Here is a 12,711-nt window from a genome sequence, read left to right on the forward strand (position 1 = left end):
CCACATGCATTTCAAGGCATAGAATCATAGAATGGTTTGGGTTGGAAGGGACCTTAAAGATCATCTAGTTCCAACCCCCCTGCCATGGGCAGGGATACCTGCCACTAGACCAGGTTGCTCAAAGCCCCATCCAACCTGGCCTTGAACACTTCCAGGGACGGAGCATCCACAGCTTCTCTGGGCAACCTGTGCCAGTGCCTCACCACCCTCACAGTGAAGAATTTCTTCCTTACGTCTAACCTAAATCTATGCTTTCAGTTTAAAACCGTTACCCCTTGTCTTATCATTACACTCCCCGATAAAGAGCCTCTCCCCATCTTTCCTGTAGGCCCCCTTTAGGTACTGGAAGGCTGCTATAAGGTCTCCCCAGAGCCTTCCCTTCTCCAGGCTAAACAACCCCAAGTCTCTCAGCCTATCCTCATAGAGGAGGTGCTCCAGCCCCCAATCATCTTCATGGCCCTCCTCTGGACTCGCTCCAACAGGTCCATGTCCTTCTTATGCTGGGGACCCCAGAGCTGAACACAGTACTCCAGGTCGGGGTCTCACGAGAGTGGAGTAGAGGGGGAAAAAATCACCTCCCTCGACCTGCTGGTCATGCTTCTTTTGATGCAGCCCAGGATATGGTTGGCTTTCTGGGCTGCGAGCACACATTGCTGGCTCATACTCAGTTTTTCATCCACTAATACCCCCAAGTCCTTCTCCACAGGGCTGCTCTCAATCCACTCATCGCCCAGCCTGCATTTGTGCTTGGGATTGCAGGACCTTGCACTTGGCCTTGTTGAACTTCATGAGGTCCGCACGGGCCCACCTCTCAAGCCTGTCAAGGTCCCTCTGGATGGTGTCCCTTCCCTCCAGCATGTCGACCATATCACACAGCTTGGTGTCGTCGGCAAACTTGCTGAGGGTGCACTCAATCCCACTGTCCATGTCGCCGACAAAGATGTTAAACAGTGCCGGTCCCAATGCCGACCCGAGGAACGCCACTCGTTACTGGTCTCCACTCGGACATCCAGCCGTTGACCACAACTCTTTGAGTGCGACCATCCAGCCAATTCCTTATCCACCGAGTGGTCCGTCCGTCACATCCATGTCTCTCCAGTTTAGAGACAAGGATGTCGTGCAGGACAGTGTCAAATGCTTTGCACAAGTCCAGGTAGATGATGTCCGTTGCTCTTCCCTTATCCACCAATGCTGTAACCCCATCGTAGAAGGCCACCAAATTTGTCAGGCATGATTTGCCCTTAATGAAGCCATGCTGGCTGTCACCAATCACCTCCTTATTTTCCATGTGCCTTAGCATAGCTTCCAGGAGGATCCGCTCCATGATCTTGCCGGGCACAGAGGTGACACTGACTGGCCTGTAGTTCCTCGGGTCTTCCTTTTTTCCCTTTTTAAAAATGGGGCTTATGTTTCCCCTTTTCCAGCCAGTGGGAACTTCCCCGGACTGCCACAACTTCTCAAATATGATGGACAGTGGCTTAGCCACTCAGGACCCGCAGATGCATCTCATCAGGTCCCATGGACTTGTGCACCTTCAGGTTCCTTAGATGGTCTCGAACTTGATCTTCTCCTACAGTGGGCGGTTCTTCATTCTCCCAGTCCTTGCCTTTGCCTTCTGTGACTTGGGCGGTGTGGCTGGAGCACTTGCCGGTGAAGACTGAGGCAAAAAAGTCGCTGAGTACCTCAGCCTCCTCTATACCCCGGGTAACCAGGTCTCCCGTTTCCTTCCGGAGAGGGCCCACATTTTCCCTAGTCCTCCTTTTATCACCAACATACCTATAGAAGCTTTTCTTGTTGCCCTTGGCGTCCCTGGCCAGATTTAATTCTGTCAGGGCTTTGGCTTTCCTAACCTGATCTGTGGCTGCTTGGACAATTTCTCGGTATTCCTCCCAGGCTACCTGTCCTTGCTCCCACCCTCTGTAGGCTTCCTTTTTGTGTTTGAGTTTGTCCAGGAGCTCCTTGTTCATCCATGCAGGCCTCCTGGTGTTTTTGCCTGACTTCCTCTTTGTTGAGATGCATCGTTCCTGAGCTTGGAGGAGCTGATCCTTGAATATTAACCAGCTTTCTTGGGCCCCTCTTCCCTCCAGGGCTGTATCCCATGGTACCCTACCAAGCAGATCCCTGAAGAGGCCAAAGTCTGCTCTCCTGCAGGCCAGGGTAGTGAGCTTGCTGTGCACCCTCCTCGCTGCCCTAAGGATCTTGAAGTCCACTGTTTCATGGTCACTGCAGCCAAGGCTGCCCTTGAGCTTCACATTCCCCACCAGCCCCTCCTTGTTGGTGAGAACAAGGTCTAGCATAGCACCTCTCTTCATTCGCTCTTCCATCACTTGGAGAAGGAAGTTGTCATCAATGCACTCCAGGAAGCTCCTGGATTGCTTATGCCCTGCTGTGTTGTCCCTCCAACAGATATCAGGGTGGCTGAAGTCCCCCACGAGGACCAGGGCTTGTGAACGTGAGGCTGCTCCTATCTGTCTATAGAGGGCCTCATCCACTCGGCCTTCCTGGTCAGGTGGCCTGTAGCAGACCTCCACTACAATGTCACCTGTCCCTGCCCTCCCTTTAATCCTGACCCACAGGCTCTCGGTCAGCTCCTCATCCATCCCCAGGCAGAGCTCCATGCACTCCAGCTGGTCATTGACATAGAGGGCAACACCCCCTCCTCATCTCCCCTGCCTGTCCTTCCTAAAGAGCCTGTATCCTTCCATTCCAACACTCCAGTCATAGGAGCCATCCCACCACGTCTCCGTGATGCCAATAAGATGACAGCACTGCAAGCGTGCACATGCCTCTAACTCCTCTTGTGTATTCCCCATGCTATGTGCATTTGCATAGAGGGATTTAAGTTGGGCCCCAATGAAGCTGACTTACTGGCTGGAATTCCTTTGTGCTGCTCTTTGGGTGCTCTCCTACTGACCTGTGACCCTTCTCCAGGCTCTAGGCATCTATTGCTGGCACTGGCATCAAACTGGTAGGAGTGGGATGGATTGAGGTTCCCCTCCCCCGGCAACTTTAGTTTAAAGCCCTCTTCACCAGCTTGGCAAGCCTATGATGGAAGATGCTCTTCCCCTTCTCTGATAGATGGACCCCGTCAGCCCCCAGTAGACCAGGTTTCTCAAAGCAAGTCCCATGGTCTAAGTAGCCAAACCCCTGGCTGTGGCACCAGTCCCGTAACCATTTGTTGATTCGCCAGATTTGCCTGGCCCTTTCAAACCCCTTCCCTTTGACCAGGAGGATTGATGAAAAAACTACCTGCGCTCCAGAGTCCCTTACTACCGCTCCCAGGGCTCTGTAATCCTTCTTGATATTCCTCAGGCTGCTCCTGGCTGTATCACTGGTGCCCAGGTGAAACAACAGCAGCGGATAATAGTCAGTGGACTGTACGAGGCTGGGTAGTCTCTCAGTGACATCCCTGATACAAGCCCCTGGTAAGCAGCACACCTCTCTAGAGAGTGCATCAGGTTGGCAAACGGGTGCCTCCGTACCTCTCAGAAGAGAGCTGCCTACTACTATCACCCGTCGCCTTTTCTTAGTTGCGCTGGTTCTTATACGGGGAGCAGATCAGGCTGCCTTACTCAGCTCCAGCATCTCTCCTGATGTGACGTGTCTTTCCTCTTCAGTCTGCAGAGCGGTGAAGCGGTTCTGCAAGGGCACCTCAGACTTCGGGGGAAGTTCCTTCCTCCTGCAGGTCCTTGCCGTTGCGAGCTTCCATTCTTCCGCATTACTGGCCCCCCTCCCTTCCATGTGTGCCAGTGGGGGAGTTTTTGCCCTTTATTCTCCAAATAACCTCCAACTGTAAATATATTTACATGCCAGGCGCAGCTCCTTCTTTTGAGCGTTTCCCACTTGCTGTTCAACCATTTGTCCCTGTTTTGCAGATTTGCCTCGGTTCGGTTTTGGATGGGTGATAAGGATGGAAAGTTGTGGATTCAGGTCATCCAATAAACGACGGAACAAAGTAGAGAAGAAAAAATGTAGGCGGAATATGGGAGAGGTCTAATAGGCTGTGAAACGCTCTGCCAAAGGAAGCGGCAGAAGTCGTGCTGCCTGCATCACTGAAAACCAGCCATGCTTAGGAACAGACTGTACCGAACGACCATCGGAGATGGGAAAGGCGGCTTATTCACCAACTTTTCCAGCTCTAATTCCCATGATTTAGGGATGGCTGAGGCAGGCTGGCCTTCAAGCTTGCCCTGACAGAGCTCCGCTGCTTCCAGAGAGCTTTTACCATCCTCTCTAGATGCCTCTACTGCAACATTTTAAAAGCCTGTTTCATTATGCAGGTCTGCCTTGCGTCCTTTTTGCACTCAATGAAAGACAATCAGACTTTCTGTGTTTATCGGTCCTCTACCCCCAGCTCTCGAAGTGCCTTTCAAAACCACCAGTGACATTTCAGACTGCCGTAGCCCCACAGAGTCAGGGACAGAGGCACCGAGGGCTGACGGCTGTTGTCTCTTGCCACACCAGGCGCTCACACCAGCCAGGGACTTGCCCCACGCACACATCCAGACCACCTCCTTCCAAAACTCATCTTGGACTTGCTCCTTTTTCAATCAAAAATCTGGGTACCAAAGACAGTCAGCAGCTGCTGACTATTTGCTGAGTTTCTAATTACTGCTCGTTGCATAGAAACCTGCTCCATCTCCTCAAGGGTTCCCTTTTAGGGTGCACGGACTCTGTCTTTTTTTTTTGGTGCAAGTTTCATCATTTTTTTGAGCTGCAGCATAAATGTTTGTTTTGAGAGCTGCAGCATCCATTAAACAGCCCTCCCTCCCCATGGTGGCAAAGGTCTCGCTGCTAAGCAAAAGCTGTGGTTAATTGACAACAACTCCTAAACTGAGATATAAAATAGTTGCGTCTGTCACTCATGCAAACAGCTGGCTTTGGCAGCCCAGCTGCTAAATAATGTAAAATGGTTCATTTTTCTGACTCGGGGAAGATCCTTTATGAAAGGAATGAAAGTCTCCGGTGCTACAGAGCCATGCCCTGATCATTCCTGCATCTTAAAAATCTAACATTGCCCATAAAATTCATAAGTAACATAAACCCTGTTCCTTCCACTACTCTCCCAATCAGAAAAACTGGATTTAAATCACCTGCTGGCAGGTTTATTACAGGGCCCACAAGCAGATAAGGTCCTGTGCACCAGCCCTCTGCACTTAACGGGAAATAAATCTCTGCTTTGCCATCTGTTTTTGAAGTGTTCCCATACAAGTGAAACAAAAAAACCCCAAAGATATCTGCACCTCTAATTTAATCTTCTGAAGGATTTTATTTCTTGGGTAATGAGGGTGACATTTCCCCCCTCTCTGGCAGAAATGCTTTTCCTCTCCAGGCCGATTCCCCGCAGAGCTCCCTCGGCCCGTGACCAAACTCTCCCAACATCGCGTATTTAGGGCACGTGTTACCCCTGTGCAGATAAATGGGCTTGGGATAGGGACAGCTGCTTGGCCAGAGGTACTATCTCCCACACCATCCAGGGGGCTGGTCCCCATGGGAACACCATCTTTGGAGCCTCCCAAGCCCCTTGGCTTGGCCAGAATAAAGATTTTGGTCCCTGCTTCTCCATTTAGCCCCAGTTTGAATTGCATCAGTGGGGTTTTTCCAGCATTTCTTTCCATCCAGGGCAGCTTTGTGGCACTGTCACTGATGTCAAGCTAGAGCTGCCTAACTCGGGTGGTTTTACACCATCCCCTCCCCGTAACCACACCTCTGGTCCCTGCACAGTCTTGAACCTGAGGGCAGCGCTATACCCTGGGGCAGGAGGACATGGCCATGCAACAGCAGAGCACCCTCTCCCCGAGATTTAGCATCTTTGTCACTAGAAGCCAATCTTTCTGCCATTGCAGGTCTCCTCCTCCACCGTGGGGGACGCGATGGGGCAGAGTGGCTCTCGAGGGCCAGTTGGTGCAGGCACGGTGAGACGAGCAGAGCTGGTTTACATGCAGTTTCCAATTAGTCTATTCAGCAGACGACAGCCTTGTGGAAACTCCTCTGCTCCTGGCTATCCCTCACCCCCTCAGGGCACCTCTTTGCTTTGCCCCTGACTACCACCATCACCAAAAAAAAAAAAAAAAAAAAAAAAAAAAAAATCAGAAAAAACAGAGTTAAAAATCAAATGCTACACTTCATTTTTCTCTCCTTGCCTGAAGTTGTGAGAGACAAGATAGGATGTAATCGCCACTTTTAAAATCATCTCCTATGACAGGCAAATTGATCAAGTGGGGAGGCTGGGCTGGTTTTGAACTTGAACAAACTGATTTTCCATGAAAGATGGTGTTTACATTGCCTCTCAATAGCCTGCTGAAATATGCATACCTCTTGCCATTTCATCACCAAAATTTGGGAAGAAAGAGCTTTTTGGAGGGGAAAAAAAAAAAAACAAAAAAGGAAAAAAGAAAGTGTGCTTGAATCTGGAGCACATCATAAATTCATGAAGCTTTCTGAAGCTGTCAGAAACAAACACATTTACGTAAACAAAGAAAAGCTGAAAGTGTGCTGCAAGAGAATTTTTGGATAGCATGGAAAAAACGTTAATATTTACATTGCACCTGAGACTCAAGTCCATCGTGCAAGGTACCGTGCAAACAGTGAAGTCCTTCCACGTTGAATTTACCCACCGCAGACACTCCAAGCAGCATTTGCGTTACTTCTCATTGCAGCACTCTACATCACAGAGGGGAATGGAAATACCCAGGGAAAGCCAGACACCAAGCAATCCCTGTCCAGCCCTGTAAGTTATCTCAGAGGACCTCTTTGCTTGTAATTCCTGCCTGCCCATCCTCACGTGGGAATGGCTTCCTCTGAAATGCCAGCTGGGAAACTCCCAACAGCATGAAATCGAAGCATCTTCCACGACATCTAGAGCACCACATGGTAACTCACACTCCCCAGCCTCCGTGGCACTTACTGCGAGAGGATTTGACAGCCGTAGTCGGGAAAGCATCTCCGTTACCACCACGTGCCAGCACATCAGCTGAGCCACTGACAGGGGTAAGTGCTAATGCTATGCCAACAAATCAAGTCACCGCTTGTCACTAACAAACATTAGTTATATTTAGGCGGGGGGAGAAGGGGGAATCAAGTTCAGTGAATTTAATTTGTTGAGCTGACAGTATTTATTTCAGTGGGATGGCTCCTCATTCAGTGGGATGTTTAATTAAGGCCAGAAGATTTTATTTTCGCTTGCTTCTCGCAGGACGTAGGAGATTGCCACCTCCCCTTTGCTTCCCGGTCGCACCTCCGAGACAGGACAGGTTTGCAGCCACCTGCATGAGCGAGACACGTTGCTCGGTGAAGCCACCTCTCCGTCACAGCAAAACTCATGCTTCCTATCAGCCTCAACCGCTGAGGTCAGGAAGAGGAGCACCATGAGTTGTCATAACCCAATGCTACGAGTAACGATACCCTTTGCTTCCTCCACCTTTCAGCAAAGGGACCCTCCTGGGACAGCAGCCAGCACGGGTCTCCTGAGCAGCCTGGCTTCAAAGCACATTTCTGAGGAGCTATGGAGAAGGGCAGGAGGACTCTGACTCAGTGTGGCATCACCAGGGTGGAAATCTCCATCCCATCAGCACCAATGGCAAAACCCTATGTAGCCTAAAACCCTACGTAGCCTGAACCACTGCCATGCTCCGTGGTGCACAGACTCCCCTCTCCAGGCTCTTTGAAACAAGGGAGTCCTTGCCCAGAGACGCGGTGCACACCAGACATCTGCCTGGGCTCAAAGAGTGACCAAATCCATGATAGCAAACCCATCACAGTAATTAAATAAATGGATGCCATCTCTGGCTCAGGAATGCATCCCTGATCCAAAAATCCTTCCTGAGACACAAATCGTGTCCTGGTCTCAGCGACCCTCTGCTCTGACCTCCTACAGCTGCTCCTGGGTTCGTATCTTCCTCGCCACGCTAAGCTGCTTTAAACATGGAGATAATAGGGCTTGGAGTGAGTCTTGGAGCACCTATCATTCCCGGTAATAAAATACAGCAAATTAATTGCACTTTATTGATTTTTTTTTTAATGTAACTATTTTGACATTCAAACCTCAAGAGACTCTATTGATCAGCCAAAGAGTCAGGTGTCAGTGAATGGAGCTTTGCGACCAAGCCTGACAAACTGAAGAAAATAATCAAAACCTGAAAACAGTGAGTGATGTGGACTTCCCCATTCCACATATACAAAGGAGGCTGCAGCATCGGTGACAGGATATTTTTGAAGTGAAAAAATGCTGCGCAGGGCAAGTCACACAGTTGCCTCCTCCGTTTCCAGAGAGCCCAATGCCGATCACAGCGGCGATGCATAAATTCAGAGCAGCTTCACTGACTTCAGAGGAGCTGCTCTAGATTTACACTGATGGGAAGTAAAATCAGAATACCTGAAATATATTGTTCTAATGGATGCCGGAGCAAGAGGCAGTATAATAATTTCCGACTTCCCCCACCACGCTATCCTCCAAATCACATCAGTTTGGACTGTTATTGCATAAAATGTTGACGTCTGCACTAATGTGGAGAAAATACCCTACATTTCAACAGTTTGCATGATCACATTCTGCAAATCTATTGTACAGTAGATAATACAGGTCTTTCATTTTTGTTCCTGAAGAGCCTCTGCATAAAAAGTGCCTCCATATTATGTAGAGTGATACAGGGACACATAATAAAATAAGCATAATGTCTCTCCACCCACACCTCCCTGGAGCCAGAGTCTAAAAGCAATTTGCAGGTCCTTCCTCACGCACAGATCATGACAGCCCAAGTGCATCTTACAGGGGCTGAAGTAGTCGGTTCGTTCAATAAGCTTTGCATGCCCCGTCCCCACGCTGCCGTACCCCCCGCCGTCAGCAGCCGGCCCCGCGTTCCCACGCCTGCTCCAGGGTGCACGGCGCTGCCCACGCGCAAGGCAGGGGAGCAAGCCAGGGAGATAGCACCAGGCAGGAAAACAAAATACTCAGGTAATTCATCCAGGTCATTCACAGGGTACCTATTCATATAACCTCGGAGACAGCTCCGCTGCCATCAGCGAGGAAGGCGGCCAAAAACCCTGCCTAGATGCCAGCAACAAACGGGGGCCTGCTGCCAGCAAGAGACATCCTCGAGCTCAGCGTGAGCGGCCTTCGGCTGCCAAACACACACGCACACCCTCTGCTCGCAGCCGCACGCGCGCCAGCAGCCGGGCCGCCAGAGACCTGGGGACAGGAGAGTGATCTCTTAATTGGACCTTCACAAAGCTATTTAGGGGACCTGCCTGACAGGCGAACAAATGCCACCCGCTTTGAAGAGGCTGGAGGAACTCAGCCCGGTGCACCTCCGGTCCCTGAAACGCAGCCTGCCCACAGCTGGCCCCGGCAAGGGGGAAGGGAGCAAAGGCAAATAAATTGAGAAAAATGGCAAGTGCCCAACACGACCGTCTGTGTGAGCTGAGAGCTTTGCAGAGATGGCAGCACCGCGGCATGACTCATGCAGGTGTCTCTCCTGTCTGCAACACCCAAACCAAGATGTGGTTCATTAACCCCTGTAATCCAGAGAAGAAAGGCAACTTGGAGCACAGCGAGCCGTAGGAAGGTCAGCACAGCCCCGGAGCGAGGCATTCCCAGGCACTGCCGCCACTTGCCTCTTTTGGGAGAGGTCTCCCCAGAACCCAAACCCCTTCTCCACACGCAGACACTGCTGTGGTCCACGCCAGGGGTGGGACAGGGCAGAGGCAGCGCTCCACCACGAAAGCAAAGGGATGCTACAGCCTAGCGAGGAGAAAGAGGCGCAGGCTGGGGACGGGTTCTTTATTCACAGCTTGAGCTGAAAGCGCACTGCGAGTTTCTAACGCACACATTGTGCGGGGAGGCATTCAGAGAGCAGGGGAGAGGGATGGGTACAACGGCAGGTTTGCATCCACAAACTGTTTCAAAGTGGGTTTCCATATGTTTAAGCACTCAGAGCGCTGGAAGAATTACACCCACAGCCCAATCTCACCATGGTAGCTACCCACACAGGAGGAGATGGGAGGGGGGAGTATCAGAGAAAAGATTACCATTAATGTGTCAAAGCAATAAAAAAAAAAAAAACAAACCACCAAAAAAAACCAGAAAACCTGCTCCTTTGCTGCTCTTAACTCTCTCCTCTTAACTCTCTCCTCAAATAAAAGGACAGCTTCACGGAGTACAGGGCATCACACCGGCAACGGAAAGCCAGCACTCCGCCGGGGTAGCGCTGACCCGCAGGCAGCTCATGCCCTGCATCTCGTGCTCAGTGCCCCACTCTCCATGACCTGCACCCCACTCTCCATGACCTGCACCCCAAACCTTGCACCCCACGCCCTGCTCAACAGGATTTCCAAGTGTCCCCGTGGCTGCACACACCCCAGGTGAAGGAGGGAGCTGGAGGGCAAGGGCAAGCAGTGCTTTTTAGAGTAAGCAGAGCAAGGACCCCCTTCTGTCCATCATGTGTGTGTCCCCAAGGCTGATGCCTCCTTCCTTCAAATTGTTCCTACTGTCCCTGTTAGGGACCTTTCCTGAAACACTTCCCTACCACAACGCGTTCCCTGTGCCCCCCCCAGGAACGACAGCCACTGCTATTACCCCTCCCACGGATCACTCCTTTTTCACCTAATATCCTTGCATTTAGGCGTATTCCTGAAGCCCCGGTGAAGTTTCCCCAGCAGCCCAGGCTCCGTGCTACGGCCAAACGCAAGCATCGTCCCAAGCAGCAGTAAATGCAAACGAATAGCTGAGCAACTTCAGCACCGATGCACGTTAATTAATTTGCTTTTAACAACCCCTATTTATTAAGAACAACATCTGCCAGGGAGCTCACACGAGCAAGCGGAGGAAAACGTGCCAGGAGAGAAGTCCTGCAAAAGACTTTCCCAGGGGCAGCGCTTCAGCTTGCCAGCCTGGGGGTGAGCCTTTCCCGGGCAAACACCCACAGCCAGGACCCAAAAGACTGCACCCGAGTTCAGCTGGGGGGAAACAAAAAAAAGGAAAATAAAAGAAAAAAAGAGAGAGATGCACTGAGCCGCGCTCTCCCCAGCCACAGGCATGCTGCCTCGCAGCTGGCCGCGATTAGGAAATCCCACCTTAGCTCACCTGAGGGCCTGATCCTGCTCCCCGCCAACCCACGGAAACCCACTCTCCTTCAAACTAAGCGCAGGAAAAGCAGCACAACTGTTATTTTACCGAAGAGATTTAACTCCTGTACGTTTTTCCGCCCCCCCCCCCCCCCCCCGAGGACAGCCAGAGGTGGCGAGAAGCAGCAGGGAGGAGCGGGGGGGTCGGGAGCCCCGTGGGAAGCCCCAAGCCCCGCGACCCTTCCCCGGCCCCCAGCGCTCCGGGAAGCCCAAACTTTTCCTTTTTCCCCCCAAGCCGGCAGCGACCCGCTAGCAGCGGCCGGAGCCGCGGGGCAGCCCCCCACGCAGGGGGCCGGGAGCCCGCGACACGCGGCGGGGGGGGGGCCACGACCATAGGGAGGCGATTGTGGACGCAGCGGGGGGGCTGCCGCGGTGGAGATGGATGGGGACAACTTTGTGCGCCAAGAGATGGAGATGTGCGTGTGTCCCATCCGCGGGCGCGCAGAGCAGCGCGGAGGGCCCCGCCACCCTCTGCGGCCACGTCGGTGGGAGGGCTGGGAAGGGGGAAACAGCCATAAATAAAAACAGGGGGGAAAAATAAAATAAATAAAAAGAGTTTTTAAAAAAAACAACAACAACAACAACAAAACGGGGTCGGGGTCGCGGAACCGGGGGTTACCTCGGCACAGGAGCAGCAGCGGCGCCAGGAGCAGCGCGGGGCCCCGGGAGAGCATCCTCTTTGTTCCATGCCCAGAAGTAGTCATGGTGCTGATTTATTTGGAGAGGGGCGGCTTAACGGGGCGGGGGGGGGGGGCTGGGGGTGTCGCGCCGGAGCCGCTAACCACTCCCCCCGCGCCTGCCCGCTCCCCTCCGCTGCGCGGCTCCGTCCGCCCGCCCGGCGGCGGCGGCGGGGCCGGGCGCCCCGCGGAGGGAGCGGGGGGGGGTTCCCCGCTCCCCGCCGGCCCCGCGCTCACGGCCGCCCCCGCCGCATCGCCGCCCCGGGGGGCAGCCGGCGCCGCCCCCGCCCGCCGCGGCGGCGGCGGCAGAAGCGGCGGCAGCAGCGGCAGCAGCAGCGCTCCCGCGGGGCAGCCGGGCGCTGTGCCGGGGGCTGCGGCGGCGCGGACGGACGGACGGACGGACTGACGAGCCGGGGCCGGGCCGGGGCGGGGCGGCGCCGCCGGGCTCACCTGCGGGGGGTCGGGGCGGGGGGAGGGGGGGGCTCGGCGAGGCCGCTCCGCAGGTCCCCCTCTGCGCCCCGGGGGGACCGCGGTGCCCCGGGCCGCCGCCGTCCCCACAAGCGGTTCTCGGGAGCCGCAGCGGGGCCAGCGAGCACGGGGGGGGGCGGGGGCAGAGGAGCCCCGTGTGCCCGTTTTTGCAGAACACCCGCTTGTTGGCGGCCCGGAGAAGTTGCTCACCCCCGGTGGGCTGGGGCCCGCCTGAGGCCCCGGGGCCGGGCCGGCACCCCCGAGCGGGCGGAGGGGGGGGGGGGGGGGAGTTCCCTCGGCGGCCGTGGAGCGCCGGGAAGAGCACGGCTCCCCCCTCGTGGCCGCCGCCGTCACTGCGCGGGGCGCGGAGCCGGCTGCAGCGGGCTGTGCAAAGAGCTGGGCGCGGGGGTGTGCAGCGCGGTGTGCACAGAGCCGCGCGCGGGCG

General features: G+C 54.0%; 1 protein-coding gene across 1 annotated transcript in view; it reads right to left on the minus strand.

The window, feature by feature from the left end:
• The window catches only part of TMEM132B (transmembrane protein 132B), a 258,825-nt gene extending 247,000 nt beyond the window's left edge, over positions 1-11,825 (minus strand). Inside the window, exon 1 of the mRNA XM_050906609.1 lies at positions 11,741-11,825. Within this exon, the coding sequence (XP_050762566.1) occupies positions 11,741-11,825 (85 nt within the window). The remainder of the gene's footprint in view (positions 1-11,740) is intronic.
• Between the last annotated feature and the right edge of the window lie 886 nt (positions 11,826-12,711).

This window comes from Gymnogyps californianus, chromosome 16, assembly GCF_018139145.2.
Source record: "Gymnogyps californianus isolate 813 chromosome 16, ASM1813914v2, whole genome shotgun sequence".
Taxonomy (NCBI): domain Eukaryota; kingdom Metazoa; phylum Chordata; class Aves; order Accipitriformes; family Cathartidae; genus Gymnogyps; species Gymnogyps californianus.